Here is a 26477-nt window from a genome sequence, read left to right as displayed (position 1 = left end):
TCACTTAAGGCCACGGTGCAGAGGGCAGGGTGGTGAGGAGGGAGGAGCGTAGCAATGGCTCCAGTGCCCAGAGGCCCGTCACCCCAGACAGGGGTGGGGAGAGAAGGCCCCAGATGCCAGGGAGTCTGATGGGAGCCAGCAGGGCACAGAAGGAGCCTCCCCTTGCTGCCTAGGGGTCCTGGAGCCCCAGGCCCCCCAAGGATGAGCTGGGGTTACCTTTTCAGGTGGTCCAGAAGGAACAGGAAGGTCAGCAGGTTGGCCTCCGGGAGCGACAGCAGTAAGTTAAGCATGCAGCTCTCCTTTGCAACAGGGTCTGAAAGAGCTACAGGTCGGGGGCGGGGGGGAGTTTGTTACTTCTTGGGGTCACAGCCAGGGGCTGGAAGCCTCTGCCATGGCCTGCGGCAGAGGGCATAGGACCGTCCAGGCCCATCCTTGTCCTGGCTCAGAGAGCACTAGCTCCAGTGAGGACCCCGTGACAGATGCCTGTGAGGGGGCGAGCCCCTCAACACCTTCCCTCTGTCTGCAAGGGCTGAGAGGTACCACAGGAACCAGGCACAGCTGCCCTCCTGGCCAACTCGGCTGTTCCTGCCTCTGGGTTGGAGGGACCCAAGGCACGGAAGCCGGCAGGAATGAAGCAGGAAGAGTGAGGGGCAGGAGGGTTGCTAGGCCCCAGGGGCTCCCCTATCACCCTGTGCACGTGGGGGACCAGGTCCCCTGCTGAAAGGCCCCAGAGGCGGGTGCGGAGGATGCAGTGCCCCGTGCACCAATGCCCCCCATTCAGGACAGCACCTGGGGTGAGGGGACCAGGACAGGCCCCTGGAGGATGGGCAGAGCCCTTACAGGACTGGCGTGGTTCTGTCCCCCCGCCACACACACAGTTTGGCGGAAACGCAGACCACGGTGGAGGGGGCACAGGGGACGGGAGGCGAACGGGAGATGCGTCCTGCACTCACCGATGCCCTCAGCGAAGTTGGGATAGAACTCGTCAGTGAAGAGGGGCTCAGGCAGCTCGCGGAAGTAGAGCTTGAGGGTCCCTGCGATGGCATTGACATCCATCTCGCTCATCATCACGGACACGTCCTTGTTATCTGGACACAGCACAGAAGCGGAACTCAGCTGCCCAGACTCTCCCTGCCTCAGCCGAGCACATCCTGCCCCCGGCCGATGACTTGGGGGGCCCCTCCCCTTTTAACCGCTCATCTTACTCCTTCCAGCATTCTCCCCGTATGTCCTCCCCACGTGGCCGCTGCTGGGGACGGGCCGACATGAAGGACAGACACAGCGCCGGGGAGGGGTCAGCTGGCCTGGCCCAGTAGCAACTGCCCAGCTGCCGTGTCTTCTGACAATAGGAGGACACTGAATTATTCGCTCTGCTTTAGTGTTTAAACTGGTGCCTCCCTTTGAGCTCAGGTAGCCAGTCACTGGCCCTCTGTGCCACAGGCCCGGTCCACTCTGGTCGCCCAGAGGGACCGTGCAGTATGCAGGCATGACGTCCTGGCTCTGCCACCTTCCACTTTCAGGGCCTTCTGGGGTCTTGGTGCCTTTGTCTGGCAACTGGGGCTGTTCTACCGACTTCTTGGTGGGGGAGGGGCAGGGAGGTGGCGACACCGCCACTCAGAGCCCTGCGCACTGCTTCACCGCGAGGCAGACTGCACTGACCCCGGGGCTTCGGTCGGCACCTCTTTGCCAGCCCAGGGTGCGCAGGCCGAGCCCCAGCAAAAAGGCAGGGCTGCCTCCGGGGAAGCCCCGGGTCCAACTCAGTAAGAGCCATGCACGGTTAAAGGGCTTAAGAACTGGCTTCTGCAGAATATCCTCCCACCGCTCCCTCTTCTTCTCATTTAAAAAATAATAAAACAGTAAGTGAAGAGAAAGTGCCGAGGGTGAGCTACCCAGCGTGGGCCCCGGTGGGCACCCTGAGAGTCAGCATGGGCCCCACGCCCACATCTCCATCCCATGCCAGCCAGGGCCGACACTCACTGACGTCAAAGGCCGCCTTCAGGGCCTGGATGTCCGTGGCCACTCCGGACACGCGGTAGATGCCCACTTCCTCCATGCCCCGGCGCTCGATCTCCTCCACGCACTGGCGCACGATGTAGGGCACCTTGGACCTCTCCCTCCTGCGGGGGAGAGGAAACAACTTTAGTGTCCGGCAGCCCTGGCGTGAACCACAGTGGGCGCAACCATCGCCTATCTGCACACCTGGACACCTGGGGAAAGCGGTGATGAAGGTTCCGGGCCTGGGCTCATACAGAGCCTTGTTCCCTCTGAGAGCTCGTGACTATCATTGTTTATATCTTATCAGGGTCTTCCCAAGAGCTCCAGGGAGCCAGATGCCCTGGGAGTTAGAGACGACCTTGGGGCAAGGCCAGAGGCCTTTCTAGCGGACTAGGCCACAGGAAGTCCAGTTAAAAGGTCCCATTTGGCTTAGCAGCCGCACAGCCTCCCAGAGAGCAGTACGGTCTCTGAGTAGGAAGACGGGACCGTCTCAGCTCCATCCCTGCGCCCACGTGCTGTGCAAGAGGTGAATCCCCAACCCCTCCAGGGCTCAGTGAGAGGTGAGCTGTGCACGCAGCACTCAACTGTCTGCTAAATGAATGACCCCACAGGGCTCCCTAACGTCAGTGCTTGAATCCTGTCATGCTAAACGCCTTTCTCTTCCAAGGCCTAACAACAGGCAATGCTAGCACCTACACATAGGACTCTGGAGTAAGACTATTTCAAAACTAGGAGACGGTGCTGTTTGGAGGGTTGGCTTTCGTGGAGCACCGGGACTCAGGAGCCCAGCAAAGCTCTTTTCCCAGCAACCCTCATTAGCAGTGCTCATTTGGGATAGTTTCTGAGAGAGTCCTCTCTGCTTATGCCCAGAGCCTTTTGGAGGTGCTGTGGGGATGGCTGAGGTACAGCTGGGGGCGAGGAGCGGTGTTTAGACACAATTAGGTGTCTGCGGAATGCCTAACACAGGCCCCGGCCTTATGATCAGCAAGGTCAGGGCCTGGCCAGACTCCATCTGGGGAATAGAATGGATTCGGGGAGGAAGTGGCTTGTGTCCCTGAGAGCTGCCCTCAAGCCAACATACAGACTTCTCCTGGCGACTGACCCGGGCTAAAGGGGCAGGAGTTGTTATCACTCAACAGGAACTCTAATCATGACCAATTTCAAGCACGGGAAGAAAACCCTGTCCTCACACAGTTCTGGGAGTCGTGTGGGGGCCAGCCCACGTGCACAGGAAGGGGACAAGGACGTTCTTGAGCTGATGGGGACAAGTTTTACAGTAAACAAGGGAGGCAGCTAAGCACACAGTGTCCCACAGGCCTGGGAGGTGTCCTGGCAGCACAGAGAGGAGAGACCCACACCCTCCAGGTATACCTTGGGGGCTGGGGGACAAGAGGCCTGAGAGCCCAAGCCCCTTGACACTTACTTGGTGACCACGGCAATCTTGACCCCGAAGACCCCTGTCTGTTTTCGGGAAGGCATTCTCTTTAAGCTGAACTCCCTGCTGCTGAACTTGACTGAAAGTTTCACTTCAATCTGCAGGGACACAAGAGAAACGGGCCTCTCACCTTCTGGTCCTTACACCTGGCTTCCTGGGGCAAAGTTTTCCACCCCCAGGACAAGCTGGCCAAAATCCCAGGGCGAGGCAGGGCCACCCCGAGAGGAAGCCCCCAGTCCAAATCAGCAAGAGCCAGGACGGTTAGGGTGGTTTAAGGACCCACAATCCCCGTTGCTTCTTTTTTTCAAAAATTGAGATATAATTGACATAACATTTTATTAGTTCCAGATACAGTGATTAGATATTTGTTATACTGTGAAATGACCACTACAGCTAAATCTGATTAACACGCAGCACCTCACATAGCTACACTTTTTTTTTCTTGTGATGAGAAAAAGATTTACTCAATAATAGCAACTTTTAAATATGCAATACAGTATTATTAACTATAATCACCGTGCTGTCCATCACCTCCACAGGACTTGATTATCTTACAAAAAAAGGAAGTTTGTACCTTTTGACCCGCTTCACCCATTCCGCCCGCCCCCTTACTCTTCTCCTTTCGGGAATGCCTTCCTGAAAATAGTAACCACCAATCTGTTCTCTGTATCTTTCTTTCTTAATCATAAAACGATAACTAGAGAAAAAGTACAGAGAATAATGTAATAAAAAGCCATGAGTTACCTGTCAAATGTTAACATTGTGTCACATATGCCCAGCCCTTTCTTGCTGTGGGATTAGTATTTTTAAGGGCACTGAGGACCAATAAGGGGCCTCCGTTTCTGTGGGCCGACTCCAGGGTGGAGGTCCTGCCTGTCCCGGCCGTGCCCCTGGATCCGTGTTCGGGAGGGATTCTCAGTGCCTGGCCAGTGACTGCACTCCTGCCACCACATGGATTCCTTCCTGGGCAGCATTCTGTTTTGCAGGACCTCTCCTTCCTCCAGCCATACTCCCTCTCCCACACTAGCCCCGGCTCAGCCTCCTTCCAACTGTACCAGAAGGAACCAGGGCCACCCTGACCTTCTGGTGTAAGTGGGCACCTTCTGGGGTAACAGCCCTGTGGGTACGTACCCCGTTCATGGCGATGACGGTCCGCTGCCAGTCTCTGTCCTGCAGGGCCTGGGGGTCCAGCTGAAAGCAAGGCGTCACAATTATCAGAGGCCCTGTCAGGCAGCAGCCCAAGCCTGCTACTTCTCTACACCTAAGTCAGAACCGGAGCTGGACCTCGGCAGGCACCTCTACCCAGAGGCCAAGTGGGCTCCATAGAGAGGAGAGGACCTGCTGGAAACCCCGGAAACTTAGAGCCCTGCTGCTCCCAGATCTTTGCTGTCTGGGGCCCAGGCTCACCCTGGGTGTGAGTTGGTGACACCGCGGGGCCTGTACCCTGCTTCTCCCTCCATCCTGCCCAGATGGGAGGTCAAGTCCATGCTGGGAGTCCAGGAGCTGGAAGGCCACCCTATTCCCCCTCACCAACCATCACAGGTGCTACGTGTGGCTCAGGCAGGGCTGAACAGTCAGTTAGTTAAAGGGACATTTCGGGAAGCCCCATTTCAGTGGCAACTTCTCGCGGGCGATGTCATCTAAGAGTCTGAGACACTGTTCCTCCCTTAGTGTACACTGTGGTCTGGCTGCAGGAGCTCATGCAGGAGAAGCCTCCAACCCAGGCCAGTCTGGCCCAGAGGAGCCAGAGCCCAGCTCCACAACACAAAGGTAGTGAGGGGGCTACAGGAAGCCCCTCTAAACTTCCACCCCCGCAGACCACTGCCCAAGCGCTGGTCTGCAGGAACATGCTGTCAATGTCACCTAATGGTCTGTGCTGCCATACAAGACTCCCCACCTTCTGTGGTCAGGCCACGTGCTCCCATCCGTGAAGGCTCCTTCTCCCTCGTTCTGGGGAGATAGTAAGAAAATACTTCCCGGCTTCCACCCCTGAAGTTGGACTAGCAGCTCAGGGCGGGATCTGAGGTTCCAATAACTAGAAACCTCCCCAGGCGATTCTGGTGTGAAGCCAGCTCAGGGACCCAGTGTCTGACACCATATAACCGGCCACTCCTCACACTGGGCCTCGGGATGTCATCCCTTGCTTCGGACGATGGTGCATTTCTACTGTTAGGCGCGTTAATAGCAGGGACCATGCCTCGTGATTTCTGCTCACACGTGCGCACACAAACACACGACGCTACGAGCCTAGTGCCAGGTCTGAAGGGGAATCAGGACAAGCATCACACATTTATCCTGCCAGGGACCTGAGAGGCCACAGCCATCTATCTGGGCCTTGTCCTGGGGAGGTGGCTGGAAAACAAGGCCTAGCTGCCTCCACCTCACAGGTGTGTGCACCTGGGCCTGTCCTGTGCACCTGCTCCACACAAGGCTTATTCCAGGCCCTCCTGGGGGGTAAGCCTCCTCACCTCCCCTTCTGGGTCCTACTAGTCAATATTCCCAAGGATCTGAAATAGAGAGACAGAATGACCCAGAAAAACCGCAAGTGCCCAAGCGTCTCCCTCCTGGTACTGTGTAGTCACAGGTTCTCATTCAGCATCTGTCCCAGGTGTCCCTTAGGGGTCACACTCCCGGGCTACAGGGACCCCACCCTGAGTGGCAGGGACTATAAACAGGGACCAGCAGTCCCAAAGCACTCAGGAAAGGAGACCTCCCCAGTGGTGCTTCCCCATGAGAGTGAATCCCAGGTAACAGCTCCCCCAGGGGAGGCAGGAGGGGGTGACATCACGGCCCTTCCACACTCTGAGGCCAGCAGAGCCTCAGCTCTCGACCAGACGAAGTGTGGCAGGAGGTGAGGGGAGTGTACTGCTGCTCCATGACCCCTAACTGTGTTCTGGCAGCCCAGGAAGGAAGGGGGCAGGCGCCGCTCCTCCTGCTCCCAAGGAGAGTTCATTCAACACCACCGCTGGGAGTTTTAAAAAAGGGAAACAAGCAGGTTCGGCAGGAGACGCCCTTCCCTTTCTCTCCAGAGAGCAGTAATCACTGGGCCCCTCTCTAAGAACTGAGAATCGGCAAGTGCAGCTGACATCCAGGCAGCAGGGACCCTGCCCCAACGTGCCCCCGGGACGACCACGGCCCACCCGCTGGCCCACCTTGCCCTTGCACACGAGGTTTCGGATGTAGGTCCACAGGGCGCTGCTGCGAGCACAACACAGGTGCTTTTCAGCCTGACTCTGGCCGGCGCGGCTGGAGTGGAAGTACCGCAGGAGGCCCTGCATGGTGGCGAGGCCTGACCGCGACTCTCGCATCCTTGGTTCCTACCACTCTGAGAGGACGGCACTGCTGGACAGGAGCACGGGGAGCCCCTGGCCTCCTCGCCCTTTTGACCAGGCCTTGCAGGAAGCCCCGCCCCTGCAGCCGGCTTGCCAAGGTCAAAGCTTCCTATCCTTTCTATGTGTTTTGGTCTCCATGTGGAAAAAACATCCCCAGCAGCAGCCTATTGGTTACGGGAACTCCATCGTGTCACAGTTTTCTCTAAAGCCCAGAAAAGCCAAGCTTCCTTTTCCAGTGGCTGGTTTCCTGTGGGCATGTTTGGCGACGCTGAGTAATACGTCTGCCTGGCCAGTCCACCTCATGGCAGGCATGCTCTGGTGACCCTCCTTGGCTTGCACGACTCCAGCCGGTAACCCCAATAAAATGGCATGCACTGCCTTAGATGGACTCAGGGCACAGGACACCCGCACCCGCTCCCGAATAGCTGGGCCACTGATGAGGAGGTTCGGTGCCATCATCCACCCCCAGCACTGAGGTCCAGACCCACGGCCATGTGGCCCCAGAGGCTGCGGCACAAGCCGGTCTCCAGAGTGAGGCCTCGGGCACAATGCTGCAGGTGTCTCGTCGCTGGGCCCCCGGCCCTCACAGTGGCTCTGGACGGCGGCTCTAGTGGGAAAGGCCAACTCCGGGCTGGCTGAGCTCCAAAGAACAGAGCGTGCTAAGCAGAGCGGAAGCAGCATGAAGAAAAACACGACAACGAGGCCGTGGGTCGCTCAGTCCAGCCCAAACAACCTTCAAGGCTGGCATGCTCTTTTGAGTGGCTATATAAAGCACCCGAGAAGTAAACAAGTGGGGATTTGGAAAACTCCAGGAAATGGATGTCTTGGGGAAAATGTGAGCGTGTTCTGCATGCCCCCTCGGGGTCCCACGATCGCAGTGACAACCGTGCATGCTGCTCGGGGCTGGGGACGGCATGGGCACAGGGGGTGTCTGCTCACACCTAGTGTTCTCAGGAGGGTGGTCTGGACGGTCTGGGTCCTGCTTGTCCCTTCAGGGCTGGGCAAGGTGAGGGTCTCAGAGGAACAAGTGTGGGTGGCGGGGCTGGTGGACAGTTGCCCCGAGGTCTGCTTAGAAAATTACACTTCAAGTCCATTCTAGGGAGGCAGTGGGTGGAAGGGGCCTAGCCCAGGCGGGGCAGGCTTTGAGTGCTGCCCTGAAGCAGCCTGGCTGAGGACTACAGGGCTGCCCTGCTTGCTTGGTAGGAGGCACGGCCAGGTGGGTCACTGGTAGACGAGCACAGGGCATCCTCTCTCCCACCGTAGGCCGAGGAGGATGGGGCAGGGCTGCACTGTCCACAGGAGGAAATGCCATTCCCCCCTCAGTCGCCTCCTTACAGACTGCACTCTCCTCCGTGCCACCGTCACCGCCCAGGATGGACAGGCAGGGCTTCCTTTCCCATCGCTCCTGACTGAGCTCCACGTTTGACCGTAACCTACTCCCTGGGGTGGGTCTTCTAAGAGATGACCAGAGAACCTCTCTGGGACAGAAATCTGGTCGGTTCTCCTCTTATTACCACAATCTGCTCTCTTGAGCTCCATCACCCTTATTTTTAACTTCACTGCCCTTCTCCAATCCCAACTAAGCTCTAGTACCACTTAAAAAGATAAAGCAACCTCCCCTAGGATGGCTATGATCAAAAAGACAGACCATAACAAGTGTTGGCGAGAGTGTGGAGAAACAGGCACCCTTCCACGCTGCCACTGGGGATGTAAAAGGCTATAGCCACTCTGGAAAAGTAGGGCAGCTCCTCACAATTAAACTTGGCCGACCAACCCAGCAATTCCACTCCTAAGTATCTATACTAGAAGAAAAGAAAACATACGTCCACACAAAGACTTGTGTGCGTATGTTCACTGCAGTACTAACCGTAATAGCCCTGAGCTGGAAACAACCCAAGTATCCATCAACTAGGGACAAAACAGGATAGACGCACAGATATGACAGATTATGGCTCAGCCATAAAAAAAAAAATGAAGTACCGACACTTGTGATGTGGACAACTCTCAAAAAACACTACGCTAAGTGGAAGAAGCCAATCACAAAAGACTACATAATACAGTATGATTCCATTCATAAGAATCTGCAGAATCTATAGATAAAAAAACAGAGCCGCCAGGGTCTGGGGTGGGAACAGGAAGTGACTGTCAATGGGAATGAGGAAATCATTTTGGGGTGATGGAAATATTCTAAAACTGGATTGCTGGTGACAGTTATACAACTCTGTAAATTACTAAAAATCATTGAATTAGACACTTAAAATAGATGCATTGTCTGGTATGCCAGTTAAAGGAAAAAGATAGAGAACCCCAAAATGGACCTCAATAGAACAAGGAGAGTCCAGGTCACCACTGCCACATTTTCTCCACAGTGGCAGCAGTTCGCTTCTTCAGGACAAATATTGGGGACTCTGTACAAGAAGGATTTGTTCACGTGGTTACATGTTCGCAACTTTTACTGCCTAAAATCTCCCTCAAATGTTTGTTAAAAACAAACATTACCCATTTTATGTTCCTCGTGCAAGAGACCCCTTGGGCCAGCACCCTCCAAGTTGGCATTTAAGAGGTGACAGTTTCTCGTGGCCGGCCCGGTGGCTCAGGCAGTTAGAGCTCCATGCTCCTAACTCCGAAGGCTGCCGGTTCGATTCCCACATGGGCTAGTGGGCTCTCAACCACAAGGATGCCAGTTCGATTCCTCGACTCCCGCAAGGGATGGTGGGCTCCGCCCCCTGCAACTAAGATTGAACACGGCACCTTGAGCTGAGCTGCCGCTGAGCTCCCGGATGGCTCAGTTGGTTGGAGCGTGTCCTCTCAACCACAAGGTTGCTGGTTCAACTCCTGCAAGGGATGGTGGGCTGTGCCCCCTGCAACTAGCAACGGCAACTGGACCTGGAGCGGAGCTGTGCCCGACACAACTAAGACTGAAAGGACAACAACTTGAAGCTGAAAGGCACCCTCCACAACTAAGATTGAAAGAACAACTTGACTTGGAAAACAGGCCTGGAAGTACACACTGTTCCCCAATAAAGTCCTGTTCCCCTTCCCCAATAAAATCTTTAAAAAAAAAAAAAAAGGTGACAGTTTCTCTCTTGCTCACGTCCCTGTGACACGGGCCACATCTCACCCATATGAGCACTCCACAAAGCACCCAGAAAAACATCCCCCCTCCCCCCGCGAAGCACACAGGATGCCCCAGCATGGTGAACGGCCATGTGGACAGAACGCGCGTGGCCCTGCGATCATCCTGTGACAGAAGGCGGGACTCTCTGTGCCTTTAGAACAGTGACCGCCATCCCTGATCCCCCAACTAAAAGCCATGTCTCCCCCTCAGCCCATCTCCTTCCTGCCTGACATTGTCTCCACAGCTCTGGTCTTCGTTTTACTTGATGTTTGCCTCCCCAGCTAGAATGGAAGCTCCCTGAGGACAAGGCTTTTGTCTGTTTTACTCACTGTGGTATTTCTGTGCCCGGACATGTATGTACATTATATATAATGGAAATATATTGGATGTATATACAGTAGAATATATTGGCACAGTGAGCATTCGCTACATGCACGAGGGCTGCTGAGAATCAGGTGCCTGCCCTCTTACAGGGGAGGCTGCGAGGAAGGGCTGAGGGAGGCACCCCGCGGGGGTCACCAGCGCCCTCTGGTGGTCGGGGCTGTCATGAAGGTATAATTTGCCCCATCTGAGCTTCCATGTCGATCCTGGCACCCTGTGGGCATGTGAACTTTAAAAAAAAAAAAAGGTGGTGAAATAGACATAACACACAAATTACCATTTTAGCCATTTTTAAGTGCATAATTCAATGGCATTAAGTATATCCACAGTGTTGTACAACCATCACCACCATCCATCTCCAGAACTTTTTCATCATCCCAAACAGAAACTCTGTCCCCATCAAGCAGTAACTCACTATTCCCACCCTCCGATAACCTCTACTCTATTTTCTGTTTCTAGGAATTGGCCTATTCTAAGTACTTAATATAAGTGTAACCACATAGTACTTGCCCTTTTGTGTCTGGCTTTTTGCACTTGGCATAATGTCCCTAAGGTTTATCCACGTTATAGCACCTGTTGGGATTTCCTTCCTTTTTATGGCTGCGTAATATTCCACGGGGTGGATGTGCCACCCTTCGTGTATCTACTCACCAGCTGATGGACACCTGGGGACCTAGTTTGGGGTCATGGTCAGCGCTGTTGTGAACATGTATTTATGTCTTGGTGGCATCTCCACATTCCCACTGCTGTTGCCAGGCACTCTGGGGGGCTCTTGGGGTACAAGTGCCACAGAACTGGCAGTCAAATGGGGAGATGCCCGAAAGTGTACAGACCTCACAGATTGGTGAGGGCTGGTGTGTAGCTGTCACAAGGTGAGTAACAGGCTGGCAGAGAAGTTTGGGACACTACATACAGACTGGGCCCCAGCTTCGAATAAAGCCAGTGTCAAACCAGAGACCCCAGGCCCCAGGCGCATCTGAGACTCACATCAAACAAAACAAACAAACAACAAAACCAAAAACCCAGCCAACTCTGATGCCCTCACTAGAATGCGAGTGGTGAGCCCAGCTAGACATACAAAAGATCAGGAGAAATAGAAGACAAAATTCTAGGACCTGATCTAAAGTTACCCTCTAAGTAGAAGAAACAGGGCTGAGGAGACTCAGCAACACAGAAAATTCACAAAGAGAGAAGAAAAAGACTGAAGGAAGAAGTTCCCAACGCTGCAAAGCTCCAACTGTCCTTGGCTTTGCCGACCCTGGGGATTACTCCTGGATGCTGGTCGCAGCTCTGGCACTGTGGCAGTGCCTTCAGGCTCTGGTCCTGCCTCGGCAGCACCCAGTCAGGCTACTGACGGGACTCCATCAGCCGGCCGGCCCTCCAGCTACACAGAGACCCGTGCGTTCCCATGAATCTGTGCTCCTGTTGGTCTTGGAGCTTAGGATGTTGACATCTCCACCTAGGAAAATCTTTCCTCTGAAGCCCAGACTCAGTGATCCCAAGGCTTCTCTGTCCCGACTCTCCCTAAATAACTGCACCATCCAAGCCACCTGGCTGTCCCGGGCAGGGCCTGCTCAGGCTTTCAGCATGTCTGCAGCATCCTTCCTCCCCAAGCCTCTGCTTTCTGGACCGTGAAGGCTCAGGACAGATATCTTTTTATTCTCAGGGTCCCCGGGGCCTAGCATGCAGGAGACCCTCAATCAGTAGGGGGGCACTCGTGGTGTCTGAGGACAGACTGGGACGGACTTGCTTGCTCAGACGGCTCGCTGAAACTCAGCACTGGCTCACAGAGGACCCTCACCGGGCCCTCTGCACCTGCCCGCAGGTCATGGCTCGGATTGGCGCACCTGGATAGTTGGCACCCCAGGGCTGTGTCCCTGATGTACACTGCGTCCTCTTGCTTTTCTGGCCCAGGGGTTGATGCTCTGAACAAACCAGCTCACCTCGCCCAGGTTCAGGAGGTGGAGCCCTCCACCTCCCTCTCATGGAGACTGCCTCTTTCAGGAGAGGAAGTGAGGGCCTGGCAACTCACCTAGGATGAGTTGAAGAGCAAAAACCAAAGAACAAAAACCAAAACCTGAGACTCAGGCTGGTGGTTCCTGAACCCTGGGCCCATCAGCACCATGAAGGGGAGTAAAAGCAGACTGATCCTGGAGTCCAGCCCTGGGAGATTGGGACCCAGCTCCCTGGATGATTCTGACACCTCCTGCCCAGACAAGCAGCTTTGCTGGAGACATGATTCTATCCCATGGCCCTCTGGAGGGGCCCCTCAGGGCCTGCTGTGCTTCTGTTCCCCTGGCCAGATGTGGACTTCTCCCTGGCCCCCACTGCACATCCCAGGATGCTGTACCTTCCCCACCTCACATGAGACGCTCTTCATTCAATTTATGAGTCAAGGCGCATATGGAGGGTAAAGGATACCTGGGGGGACATAGGCCACGCCATTCCCACCCCACTCCCAGCAGCAGGACATCAAGCAGGGCTACCGGCTCCTCCCACATGGACTCTCTCAGAAGGCATCTGAGTTTACTGGGAAAACCCTGGTCTCAGGAAGGCTGGGCCCCAAGAGTCACAGTTGCCCTCCCCCAGGCAGGCCCAGGGTCTGCAGGTTTGGGGGAGAGAGAAAGAGGCCTGGCTGGGCTGGCAGAGCGTCACCATCTCTCCTCCTCTGACTTCCTTCCTTCTTCCTCCTGGGGATCCCGGTTCATTAACAAGCTGCTGCCTGAATCTCCAGGGGCCAAGCCAGCCACCTATGTGAGTCACAAACACCCCCACATGGCGCTGGGGTTCCTTCCCAGCTAATGAGGTCTCCAGGCCAGACTTCCCACTCATCCCTCCCACCGAAGCAGACAAAAGGGTGGAATCAAGCTCGCCTTCTCCACTAACAATGACTACAAATAATAACAGCAGCCGCATTGGACACGGAAGGCCCCCAGCCCAGTTTACAGGTGAGGACACAAGTGAACAATGGCTTTCGCTAGGTCACACGAAGCGTGGTGGGCAAGGGAGTTGACAAAGTCTCTTTTTGACCAAACTCTAGCCAGGCTCCTCTGAGCTCTGTTTTTCAACTAGGCCTCATCCTTGGGCATGTCTGGGAGCCACATTTCCAGAATTCTTAGCAAGAATTCTGCTAAGTCAGTTTAGCCAGAATCCCCCACCCAGAATTAACCTTGATAACTGACCAAATTCCTCATCCTGTACTGCAGCCAGGTGATGTCTGATGCCCCTGGCCTGCCTTCAGGAAGAATCCCATTCGGTCTGTTCAGCCAGAACCACCCCACCCTTACCCGACGTTTCCATTCACGGCGCCTCACCCTGCTCTTTGGTTAGAAATCCCCCCTTTTCCTTGTAGTATTCCAAGTTGAACCCCGTATTTCTCCTACTACATGCTCCCTACACATATCTCGACAGTCTCTGGGTCTGGGGGGTGGGAACAGGAAGTGACTGGCAGTGGGAATGAGGAAATCATTTGGGGTGATGGGAATATTCTAAAACTGGATTGCTGGTGATAAATAAAGTCTATATTTAGAAAAAAGTCTGCCTTGCTGTGTCAACATGTGTCATAATTTTTCCTTCTTTGTTTTTTCGCAGAGCCCATGTTCCCTACCTCCCTCCCATCTCATGTCTTGGTCTTTTTAGAAGGAACTGTCAGAGGGCTCTCACCAAGGAACACCCCTCAGAGCACAACAGATCGAGCAACAGGCTGGGATCGGGCAGAAAGGAGCAAAGGACAACCAGGGCCTTGGAGAGATGCCCCTCACTGTCTGGCCACAACCTCACTGCTCTCTTCTTCCCCAGGACGGCGTGAGGCACGCACTTGGCTTGCTCAGACTGTCGGAGAGGAGAGCACAGGTTGTGCATAAAAAGAAATATTTTGTTTATATCCGGTAGGTCGTGGCGAAGGGTTTCCAAAGAGATCTTGATTCAATGCAAGAGGAAGAAGAGTATGGGATCTTTTCTCCTTTCCACTGAGACCCCTGGTGACGCAGCGACAGTGCTTGGAGGCTCTGGTTCAAATCCCACCATCCCCAGGACTCTAGTGGTGGAGAATTCGAATGATTTGAGTCAAAAGGTCAGTGGATTCTGAGCTGAAAAAAGGAGCCAGGCACCCAGCCTGTTGGCTTCCTTGGCTCGTCATGGGGCTCTGTAAGACTTAGGGCTGGGCCTGGGTGTGGGAGGGGTACCTGAGCTGGGGGCAGAGATGAACATGGAGAGGGAGGAGGGAGGGGGAGCAAAGGGAGTGCAGCTGTCCTTGAGCAGCAGGGTAGAGGTTGTAGACTGAAAGGGACAAGCTATGACTGTGCCCAAACACACTGGTTCTCTTAGGAGCCCAGCACCAGAACGATGGTGGAATAGCAAAGTCTGGAAACTGTCTCAGTGTCTTCAAGAGCACACCAGCCCATGCGTGTAGCTGGCTCACTCCACGGGACTCCCCATAAAGCCAAGTGGGTGAACGAGATCTATGTGGAAATATAGGGCTGGGTCTCAGCACACACGAGTTGTAAAGCAGGGAGTATCAGCATCCCCACACAATGGTCCATCTGTTAAGGTGGGACCCACACCAAGCTCACATGGGAAGCGGAGCCCTGGTGGACGGAGGGACCTGGCTGGTCACAGATCCCTGGTCAGGACGGCAGAAAGAGGATGACTGACAAACACCGCCTTGCATTCCTGCTTCTTCACCCTGGAAGCCCTCCTCTACCAAGACCCTACAAATGTCCTGATGAAACATGGGGCTGACAGGGAACAAGGAGGAACCATCCCCTTCTCACCCAAGATCTACGCCACAGGCAGGTCTCAGGTCCAGGACACCCACTGAGCAGCTGTGGACCAGCAGCTGCACCATCCCCACCTGAGAGAGGAGCCAACAGTCCTACCTTCCCTGTGCTGGGCAAGGCTGCTGCACTGTTCAACACGCACCCCAAACCTTAGGAAATTCACTGGAGCATCCCGGAGACTGGTCTTCCCAGCATCCTGGGCGCCTCCCACCTTAGGAGAGCCCAGACCCAGGTCCTGTCTGTGGGTCAGCCGAGGTCAAGGGCCTGCTCTCCTAGGAGCTCGGGGCTGGGTGGTGGGGGCAAGAACAGGGTGGTCAGAGGAGCATTTCTTCTTTTAGATCTGGTCTCAAGGTATAAGGGGTTCCCGGAGGCCCTGAGCCAGAGTTCCCTAATAAGCTTCTGAGGTTCATCTCCCAAGAACTTGGGGGGACCAGAGCCACGGCAAAATGAGGACTTGCTAGTCTGAATAATGACTATGTGGGCCCACACCAGACGACAAATTACTCAGGGACAAGTCACCCTCCCTCTGCTCAGCATTTTACCACAAGAGGATTTTTACTTCCTGCCCTTAGGGAAGGGAAGGGAGGTGGGGCTTCTTGAGAGCCTGGTCAGCGCCACCAACACCTGGAATGCCCAACCCACTTCCCCTGGAGGCCTCGTCCCAGGGACTGAGGGGAGCAAGGGGATCAAGGAGCAGTCTGTCCTCCAGGGCAGGGTGGGAGGAACTGCTCAGCCGGCTCTGATACGATGCCCTGTAAGAAAAGTTGAAACCAGGGCTTTCTCCCATGGGAAGCAGAAAACTGCAGGTGAGGACACAAGAAAAGAATCAGGTGGCATAGCTCCTGTCTGCTGAGATGTGGGAAAGCTGGTGGTGTGCTTCCAGGGGCTGGTAGACTTCTGAAGGACTGAGGGTCGGACGGTTTTCCCTGAGGACTCGGGACCCCTCGCTGGTCGGATATGGACACTCATTCCTGGCCAACCAGGGGGCTTTATACCAACTCTTGGGGGAAACTGTGCCTGCACTGCACCCTCTGAAACCTGGGTGTAGAGGCCAGAGAGGGGGGACTGAGACTCTTGTGCTTTTCCCAGAAGAGCTGGCCTCATAACTGCCCACTGCAGCCCAGGGCACAGCTAACTATTTGCCTTGAGGAACTAACACCCCAGCTAGAAAAACCAGTTTAACTGGATTTCCTCTGGGGACCAAGATGGGGCGTAACAGACACTCAGACAGACAGACGGCGGCCTTACCTGGACCTGGCCCTTCCCCATGATCCTGTCTGTGTTCTCGCCGTCCTCCTTGCTGATCTTCGTTTTATTGTAACACTTTTCGTAGCACAGAATCCTCAAGGTCTGGGAGCCTTCCAGCTCGATCTCAAACTCCTGCAGCCCCAAGAAAGAAGGAAAGTCCCGCCGTAACAGACAGGTCCAAGCATGTGGCAGTCAGTGCTACGAGCCGAAGGGGCCCTAGAACTGCGGCTCCTCACACAGCTTCCTCACTGCCCCACTTCCTTACTTCAGTCCTGGGACGCAGACCCTCTGAAGTTTCATCCCTATGAGCGTTACGTTGTGACCCAGTCTCGATGCTTCTAGATAGAAGCTGTGAGTGACTCTCAGACCTAATCCAAACTCCTTACGCTGGCATCTCAAAGGGCGGGCGGTCCCCAAGCTACCTGCCTCAGCTCAGGGGCGCTGGTTACAAACGCAGACATTCTATGGACTTAGGGTGATAAGGGGTGTCAATGTAGGTGCACTGATCGTAACAAAGTGGGGGAGGCTGTGCGTGTTGGCGGGGGGTACAATGGGAGGTGTCGGTCCTTTCTGCTCAGCGCTGTTGTGGAACTAAAGATGCTCTAAAGAGTAAAGTCGATCTGAAAGGGAATAAAACTGAATCCAGGAGGTGATACAGGAGAGAGAGGGACTAAGAGGAAAGAACTGCTCCCTGGGCTTTCAAGTTGTCTGTTTGGGGTTGTGTGGTGTCAACTTTCTCCTCCATCAACCCACATACCTTCAGGTAATTCTGCATTTCACACCAATGCTTTTGTGGGTGTGGGTTCTTGATGGGGAAGTGGAGATAGGTGAAGGGGAAAAAACCCAAAGGAGATGCTTCTGAGCCTAAATGGGGGTGGGGAGGGTATGTGTGCCAGGAACACGTACGGCCCCTGGGGAATCTGAGGGCACAGCCAGGGCGGCCCCGACCAAAGCCCCTACGTGAACAGGGCCCCACAGCCGGTGGGCTGGGCCTGGTGACCTGCTGCTGTGGAACCCCTGTGCCTTGGTCCCTCGAGCCCCCACTGCTGGCTTGCACCTGAACCCTCTGCACGACATCTAGAACCCCCTACCTTGTTGCCTATTGGGTCACGGCCCTCTGGCTCTCTGCAAAGCTTTCTGTGATGGATCCATCTAGCTCTGATCCCCACCTCATCACAGCAGCCACACAGACCTTTCTGCAGGAACGCCCAGAGCTACAATGACCAGGTAAATCTATTGGCTCCTTGTGCCCCAGTCCTAATGAGGCAGCAAGTCTAATGATCAGAGCACTAGATGCTGAGAAATGAGACCAGGGTTCCAGCCCCAACACCTGACTGTCAGGACGCTTCGGGGACCAGGTAGCCTGGTGGTGCTTAGCTTCCTCCTCTGCAGGGGAGCAGCTGGGTGGGTGGCAGTTCTCTGTAACCCAGTGGCCTCCACCACATTCTCAGGCAGGAGGCCCTGAGGGCTGCAGCTGCTCCAGAAGCCCAGAGATGGCATCTCTCATGGATCTGGAGATTTCATCAAGACTGGCGGCTCTGCCATCATCCTCCACTCACAAAGGCTCAAGGTAAGCCAGCTGGGAAGCAGGATACACAACAGCTCTCCAAGGTGCAGGAAAACAGAGCAGCAACCCAGACATCCAGTGCCCGGAACGAGCAAAATGGAACCTTCCTTCCAGGTCCCCATCACAGCCCCCCACAGCAGAGCCCCGGGCTTCCGGAAACCAAGAGGGTCAGAGAGCTCATTCCAATTTCGGAGGCAAAAACACGATGGAAACTTACCGAGTAAACACTAAGCGATTACAAAGGCAGCACAAAAGGCCCTTTTTAAGTTCCAAACACTTCTCCAGCAAAATAGGTCATTTCTTTGTGACGGGGGAGGGAGGGTAAAATTCTCAGGAACACAGAGATAACATCTCTTGGATGAGTCACCCCTCCCCGAAAGAGATTCCCGGAAAGCTGGCTGCTTTGTCAGCTAGCTGGGGAAGCCGCTGGGAGCCCGTGGGGGTTCAGACTCTCTCCAAGGACAATATCCGCATTCAAGACTTGCAGGAAGCGGCACCTCACCTCATTCCAGTTGGGCTCAGCCGTGTCCCTGTAGACTCGTGTCTTGGCTTTATTCACAAAATACCCAAAGGAGTCCACCTCCAGGGTGCAGTACAGATCTGTGGGAGAGCGACAGGAGAGGGTGACCGTGCCGTTCCATACTACCTGCCCTGTCTATAAAAGTCGGTTTTATTTTTTGAAATCAGAAAAAAACGGTGTTGACTTTTTTTAAAGATACAATATTGAACCAGAGCAGCCCTCATTAGATGACCCTGCCCTGCGGGTGCAGCTGGGAACCGGCACCGCTCAGAACATTCGCTCATTTGGTCCTCAGCAAACCCTGACCAAAGCCCCTACGTGAACAGGGCCCCACAGCTGATGGGCTGGGCCGAAGGGAACGTGCCACCCTCACCAGGGGCACTCGGGGCTGGGGGAATGCCTACGAGCTGTGCAGATCCTGCTATGGGTTTTAGCAGGTAAACCGGGGCCAAGGGAGCTGCAGGCCAGTGCTGGGCATTGAAAACAGCGCAGTGTGGGGAGAGTCGTGGGGTACAGGGGGGAGGTGTGGTGCGAGACCTGGCGGTGCAGAGCAGGGAGGAGGCCCCTGCTGGGCGCTGGACAAAGGGCGTGGCAGGTGGCCAGAGATGATAAAGAAACTGCACTGAGGGCGAAGGGCACCTTACTGATACGACCCCTGACCAGGATGGTGGTTTCTGGCCTGGCCACCCGGTGGAGGTGGCACCTCTCGCTGGGGCAGCACTTGCTCCAATAAGAGCAAGTTTGGGGGCCACAAGTTGCCGGTTCAGTTTGGGGACGCAGAGTTTAGAGCATGGGACACTGAGGAGACCGATGGAAAGGTGACAAAGGGAGAACAGAAAAACTGGGAATGGGAAGGCAGTGCCAGGCATCCTCTGCATTGATGGAAGGGCCCTCACGGGCGGAGAGAACGGAGGGTGTGCACTGAGGGAGTAAGGCCCAGTGGAACCCGGGAAAACACCGGCGTTTAGGGGACAGCCGGGGACAGAGAGACTGGGGGCGGGGGTGGGGGAGGCCGGCCGCTCGGGAACAATTAAGTGTGCTAAGACTTTACAGATGAGTAATTTGCATGCCATACAATCCATCCATTGTAAGTGTACGAGGTCTGACAAGTTCCCGAACTTGTTACAACGGTGTTGCTAACCTTTTTGATATCAGAGGGATTATTCATTATGAATTTGTACCAACTGGACAAACAGTTAACCAAGTTGACTATTTGGAAATGCTGAAAAGGCTTCATGAAAATGTTAGACGACCTGAACTTTTCGCCAACAATTCATGGCTCTTGCATCACGACAATGCACCAGCTCACACGGCACTGTCTGGGAGGGAGTTTTGAGCCAGTAAACAACTGTATTGGAACACCCTCCCTACTCACCTGATCTGGCCCCCAGTGACTTCTTTCTTTACCCAAAGATAAAGGAAATACTGAAAGGAAGATATTTGGATGACATTCAGGACATCAAGGGTAATACGACAACAGCTCTGATGGCCATACTAGAAAAAGAGTTCCAAAATTGCTTTGAAGGGTGGACTAGGCCCTGGCGTTGGTACAAAGCTTCCCAAGGGGGGAGTACTTTTGATGGTGACCGCAGTGATACTCAGCGATGAGGTACGTAGCACTTTATCCAGGATGGGTTCACGAACTTAATTGTCTGACCTCGTACAGTTTGAGGATTTTTAGTACATTTAAACTCCTGTACCAACAGCACCACCGTCATTTCAGGACAAAAGTCCCCTGGGTACATGTGCAGTCAGTCCTCCCTCGCACCCGGAGTCCCCGACAACCACTGACAGACTTTCTCTCTCACATTTTCCCTTTTCTAAAAACTTCATACACAGGCAACAATACAACATGTAGCCGTTTGCATCTGGCGCCTTTGGTTTCGCATAATTTGTTTTTTCAGGTTTCCAGATGCTGTTGCCTGTGTCAGTTCTTTCCTTTTTATTGCTGAGCAGTGTTCCATGGCATGGATGAACCATGTCTTATCGTTCATGCCCAAGTCTTTCTGTGGACATGTTTTCATTTTTCTAGAGGAAATACTAAAGAGTGGGGTTGCTGGGACATGTTGAACTTTTTAAGAAACCGTGAAACTGTTTTCCAGGGAGGCTGAACCATTTTACTCCGCACCAGCGGTGTCTAAGGGTTCCAGTTTCTCCACATCCCTGCCAACACTGTTTATCTTTTTGATTATCCCCCTGCCAGTGGGTATGAAGCGGTAGCTCACTGTGGGTTTAATTTCCATTTCCCCAAGACACTGAGCATCTTCTCACGTGCTTATTGGCTATTTGGATTTCTCTGGTGAAGTGTCTACCCAAATCTTTTTGCTCGTTTTTTTTTAATTGGGTTGTCTCTTTACTATTGAGTTGTAAGAGTTCTCTATATAGTCTGGATACAGGTCCCTTATCCCATATATGTGGCTTTAAATGTTTTCTATTTTGTGGCTTGTTGTGGATTTCTTGTTTTGTAGCAACAGCGGGAACGTTCAGCAGAACGCTGCCTGCTCTCTGTCCTCCCACAAGGGACCCTGAGAACTTGCGTGGAGATGCCATGCTGAAAGGTGCAATGTGTGGTGCACCTTGGCTGAAATGTGACCAGACTTCACTGCTCTCACAGCTCCAGGAGGTGGGAGAGAACCCCACCCCCTCGGAGGGGAAGGAGGAAAAGGGGTATCCATTCGGCTTGTCAGAGCAGCCAAATCCACTCCTCTGATCAGGACCAAGGTAGGGCTGCCCATGGTCCTGGCTTTGAACCTCAGCTGCATTTTCTGTCTGCAGCAAACTCAGGCCCCTGCAATGACAAGACCCGCCTGCAGGGGTCAGCTCACCAGCAGGACCTGAGAGGCATGGGAAAGGGCAGGGAACAGTCCAGGAAAACAACTCCGAGACACCCCGTGGGAGTCAGTGGGACTCAACCACCACCAGCAGCTCAGCGGTCGGGTCAAAGAGGCCTGGATGTAATTTGCGCTACTTCCCGGATTCCCCACACCTTCTGGCTCAGTGCCCTGCCGCCTTCCTTTCCAGATCAGCCACTTACTTGAACTCTGCTTAAAGCCGGTGGCGGAGTGGACAATGACATTCAGGAACCCATAGAGCCCAGGAGATTCATCATCTGTGCAAGAGACCAGAGAGGTGAGTGTCTGTCCTCCTGAAAGAGGGAGCAGGTGACAGGCTCTGCTTCACAATCAACCCTCAAGGGGGCACCCTGTGGCTGCCATTTGCCCAGCACGGGGCAAGGCGATGTCATGGACCAAAGACATATCCACGATGGCCTCTGTCTTGGGGGCCTTAGGATCGAGTTGTAGTCACAACACAGGCAGACCAGTGATCAAGATGAAATGCAGGGGCCGGCCGGGTGGCTCAAACAGTTGGAGCATGCTCCTAACGCCAAGGTCACCGGTTCGAGTCTCACATGGGCCAGTGACGGCTCTCCCTGGAGCTGGGCTGCAATGAGCAGCCAGAGGTTGGCGTGAGCTGCCGTGGGATGCCATGGGTGCCTGGCGGGCAACATGAGGAGCCAGCAGCCAGCGTGATTGGCCGGCAGCCGGTGAGAGCTGCGAGAGATGCTGTGAGTGTCCAACTGACGACTGGTGACCAATGGCCTCAGCCGGGGGAGCACAAGGCTCATAACACCAGCATGGGCCAGGGAGCTGTGTCCTACACAAGTAGCCTGAGAAACAATGGCTTGAACCGGAGTTGGGGGGGAGACGGGCGAAAGGGGGGGGGGGAAGATGAAATGTAATACGGACAGGAGAGGGGGCGGGGTAGCGTGTGGCATGGATTGTGTGTATATGTTGTGTGTGTGTGTGTGTGTGTGTATGTGTGTATACAAGCACATATCTCTGTGTGTGACTGAGTGTACATGAGTGTATGTGATAGTGAATGCGAAACAGAGCACAACCAAATGTGTGGCAGAAAGTAAGTCGCTGGCGGGGGAGGGCTGGCAGAACAGGGGAGTGGGGCCAGCCCTAGGGGGTGGGACCAGCCCTAGGGGAGTGGGATCAGCCCAAGGGGAGTGGGACCAGCCCAAGGGGAGTGGGACCAGCCCTAGGGGAGTGGGATCAGCCCAAGGGGAGTGGGACCAGCCCAAGGGGAGTGGGACCAGCCCTAGGGGAGTGGGATCAGCCCAAGGGGAGTGGGACCAGCCCAAGGGGAGTGGGACCAGCCCTAGGGGAGTGGGATCAGCCCTAGGGGAGTGGGATCAGCCCAAGGGGAGTGGGACCAGCCCAAGGGGAGTGGGGCCAGCCCTAGGGGGTGGGACCAGCCCTAGGGGAGTGGGATCAGCCCAAGGGGAGTGGGACCAGCCCAAGGGGAGTGGGACCAGCCCTAGGGGAGTGGGATCAGCCCAAGGGGAGTGGGACCAGCCCAAGGGGAGTGGGACCAGCCCAAGGGGAGTGGGATCAGCCCAAGGGGAGTGGGACCAGCCCAAGGGGAGTGGGACCAGCCCTAGGGGAGTGGGATCAGCCCTAGGGGAGTGGGACCAGCCCTAGGGGAGTGGGACCAGCCCTAGGGGGTGGGACCAGCCCTAGGGGAGTGGGACCAGCCCTAGGGGGTGGGACCAGCCCTAGGGGAGTGGGACCAGCCCTAGGGGAGTGGGACCAGCCCAAGGGGAGTGGGACCAGCCCAAGGGGAGTGGGATCAGCCCAAGGGGAGTGGGACCAGCCCAAGGGGAGTGGGACCAGCCCTAGGGGAGTGGGATCAGCCCTAGGGGAGTGGGACCAGCCCTAGGGGAGTGGGACCAGCCCAAGGGGAGTGGGACCAGCCCTAGGGGGGTGGGACCAGCCCAAGGGGAGTGGGACCAGCCCAAGGGGAGTGGGACCAGCCCTAGGGGAGTGGGATCAGCCCTAGGGGGGTGGGACCAGCCCTAGGGGGGTGGGACCAGCCCAAGGGGAGTGGGACCAGCCCAAGGGGAGTGGGACCAGCCCTAGGGGAGTGGGACCAGCCCAAGGGGAGTGGGACCAGCCCTAGGGGAGTGGGACCAGCCCTAGGGGGGTGGGACCAGCCCAAGGGGAGTGGGACCAGCCCAAGGGGAGTGGGACCAGCCCTAGGGGAGTGGGACCAGCCCAAGGGGAGTGGGACCAGCCCTAGGGGAGTGGGACCAGCCCAAGGGGAGTGGGACCAGCCCAAGGGGAGTGGGACCAGCCCAAGGGGAGTGGGACCAGCCCTAGGGGAGTGGGACCAGCCCTAGGGGAGTGGGACCAGCCCAAGGGGAGTGGGACCAGCCCAAGGGGAGTGGGACCAGCCCTAGGGGAGTGGGACCAGCCCAAGGGGAGTGGGACCAGCCCAAGGGGAGTGGGACCAGCCCAAGGGGAGTGGGACCAGCCCTAGGGGAGTGGGACCAGCCCTAGGGGAGTGGGACCAGCCCTAGGGGAGTGGGACCAGCCCAAGGGGAGTGGGACCAGCCCAAGGGGAGTGGGACCAGCCCTAGGGGAGTGGGACCAGCCCAAGGGGAGTGGGACCAGCCCAAGGGGAGTGGGACCAGCCCAAGGGGAGTGGGACCAGCCCTAGGGGAGTGGGACCAGCCCTAGAGGGTGGGACCAGCCCAAGGGGAGTGGGACCAGCCCTAGGGGGTGGGACCAGCCCTAGGGGAGTGGGACCAGCCCTAGGGGAGTGGGACCAGCCCAAGGGGAGTGGGACCAGCCCAAGGGGAGTGGGATCAGCCCAAGGGGAGTGGGACCAGCCCAAGGGGAGTGGGACCAGCCCTAGGGGAGTGGGATCAGCCCTAGGGGAGTGGGACCAGCCCTAGGGGAGTGGGACCAGCCCAAGGGGAGTGGGACCAGCCCTAGGGGGGTGGGACCAGCCCAAGGGGAGTGGGACCAGCCCAAGGGGAGTGGGACCAGCCCTAGGGGAGTGGGATCAGCCCTAGGGGGGTGGGACCAGCCCTAGGGGAGTGGGACCAGCCCTAGCGCACAGGGTGTCTGAGGAGTGTCTCAGGACGAAGGATGGAGATTATCGGTCTCGCTCTCTTCAACTACTGGTGGTGGCCTCCTGGGGAGACTGCTCCTCCACTTCCGGGAGAGGCCAGCGGGCTCTAAGCAGCACACACATTCCTTCGGAATGGAAATCCATGGTCCCAAGGACAGACTGACAGCAGAAAGGGCTGGCAGCCCTCAGAAAGACAGCTCACCTTCTTTGTTGATGGTCAGCGGAATGCTGTGGACAGTCTGAAGTTTGACACATGAGTTGGTCAGCATCTGCAGCTCCACGGACGTCAGGGAGAAGCTTTTGAAACCTGAAGGGTAGAACACAGTCTGCACAGGTCCTCAGACCTTCCAGGATACCCAGGGGCACTCTCTGATGTCCCCCCACTGAACCCTCAGCACACCCTGGTGAGGGGGCACTACAAGAGAGGGTGATCTGCTCCCAGGGGAGTAGCTGATAAGAGGCAGAGGGGGGGCATGGCCTTGGAGGGCCCAGAGGGCAGGAGGAATCTTAGCACAACCCTTACAGAGAAGTTGGCCTGCTACCTCAGCACAGCCACAAGGCATTTCTGAGAGAGGGGCCTGGAGTATCTTCCTGCGGGGTCTCTCCAGACAGACAGCTGACAACTCTGTCTCCTATTCTGCTAACGCAGGCCCCTATCTCTCCATCAGATGAGGAAAAGGGGATTACTTCTGGTACAACGCTGAACAGGAAACAGACGCCGCCATGCTGCAAATGGTTTGGATCCCTGGTTATTATAGGAAACCCTGGGGTGCGGGCATGGATGGCAGGGCTGCAGGGGCCCCATCCCCGGGTGCAAGGGCACTATGAGAATCTGGCTGAGCACAGGCACGAACGATAAGCTTAGGGGGACGGGAGCTTGGGCTGGGAGCTCAGGACAGGCAGAGGCGTGCGGAGCACCCAGCCCGATGTCTGCGCAGCAGGTGAACCAAGATGGCCCACGGTTGTGGGAGGACCAGGCCACCTGGGATATGGCTCATTCTGGTCCCCACGGGACAATGGCACACAGGGCACACCTGGGAACCTCTTAGTAAGGAGGGCTCAGGAATCCCACCACACAACTGGGGGGTGGAGGAGGGAAACCCCCATGCAGCTGCGGCCCCAGGACTCAGAGTGGGGTCTGCCTTCCCACCCTGAAGACTGCCAGGCAGGACTAAGGGCAGATTAGAGCTGAGGAGAAGAAAGAACTGCTAATAAGAGGGAAGTATCCAGAGAAGGGGCCGCCCCAGAGGGGAGTGAGTGTCTTGTCCTGAGAATGGTCAAGTGCTGGCCGCTTGGAAAGGGGAGTGGGGCCAGCGCAGCGTGTGGCCCTTTGGCATCAGCTGCTGGGGGTGTGGGGAAGGCCTTGCGGGGGCAGACGAGGTGGACACTGTGTGTGTGGCAGGCCCCGGGGAAGGCGGCAGGGAGCCCCAGGGGGTGGGCAGGGATCAGGGTAGGGGGGTCCAGAAGGCAGGAGGAGAATTCAGGGAAGGCCTAGGGGCGGGGAAAGGTCAGAGGATAGCTGGGGGCGTATACACAGGGGATTGGGGGAGGCTCGGGAAGGAGGGCAGGGGGCCCTGTCGGGACAGCTTCTTTCCAATATACTTTCTAAGTTAGAACTCCACCTAGTATCTCACTTGGTTAAAGAGTTCCACTGCCCAGGAAACAAAAGGTTTGAAACCACAGGACGAGATGACGTCCAGCCCGGACGTTCTTGAGCACACACTGTCTTGGTGCAGAGGCCACTTACATTTCTTCTGCTGCTCCCGGACGGTCTCCCTCCACTCAGCGCGCTCGTAGTCGGACGATATCAGGAAGGTGTAACTCTGGGAGGCGAGAAAGAGAACTCAGCCCAGTTATCCGTGCCCCAGCTAAGGCACTGTCCCTCGTCACCATCCTGGGGACGCCTGTGGCACACCCTCCAAGGCAGGGGCACATCCGTGCCTCTGGCTGTCCGGCGCCCGGGGGCCAGGTACGCTCACAGCATGGCTCCTCCCTTTCAGCACTCTCGGCCCTTCCTGCCAACTGGGTTTTGGGCCCTCTCCTGTGGCCCGTGCAGGCCTGCCTTTGGCACCAGCCTCCTTCCAGGACTGCCTGGGTCAGGGCGTGACATGTCACAGCTCAGGGCCACGGAGGGTCACCAGGTGCGAATCTGCGGAGGTGAGGGCTAATGCTGCCCCAACC

The 26477-nt window shown here is 56.0% G+C and overlaps 1 protein-coding gene across 2 annotated transcripts in view; it reads right to left on the bottom strand.

Annotated features, from left to right (window-relative positions):
• BCR (BCR activator of RhoGEF and GTPase) overlaps nt 1–26477 on the bottom strand; it is a 118573-nt gene that overhangs the window by 1921 nt on the left and 90175 nt on the right. For both annotated transcript variants that reach the window (XM_033097510.1, XM_033097509.1), the window contains 10 exons: nt 26044–26119; nt 24499–24603; nt 21409–21483; nt 18357–18454; nt 16288–16419; nt 4562–4621; nt 3419–3528; nt 1978–2117; nt 954–1088; nt 217–322 (listed from right to left, as the gene is read on the bottom strand). In XM_033097510.1, coding sequence (XP_032953401.1) covers nt 217–322; nt 954–1088; nt 1978–2117; nt 3419–3528; nt 4562–4621; nt 16288–16419; nt 18357–18454; nt 21409–21483; nt 24499–24603; nt 26044–26119 — 1037 coding nt within the window. The remainder of the gene's footprint in view (nt 1–216; nt 323–953; nt 1089–1977; nt 2118–3418; nt 3529–4561; nt 4622–16287; nt 16420–18356; nt 18455–21408; nt 21484–24498; nt 24604–26043; nt 26120–26477) is intronic.

The sequence above is a fragment of the Rhinolophus ferrumequinum genome, chromosome 25 (assembly GCF_004115265.2).
Source record: "Rhinolophus ferrumequinum isolate MPI-CBG mRhiFer1 chromosome 25, mRhiFer1_v1.p, whole genome shotgun sequence".
Classification (NCBI taxonomy): domain Eukaryota; kingdom Metazoa; phylum Chordata; class Mammalia; order Chiroptera; family Rhinolophidae; genus Rhinolophus; species Rhinolophus ferrumequinum.
This window is presented reverse-complemented; position numbering and strand designations above follow the sequence as displayed.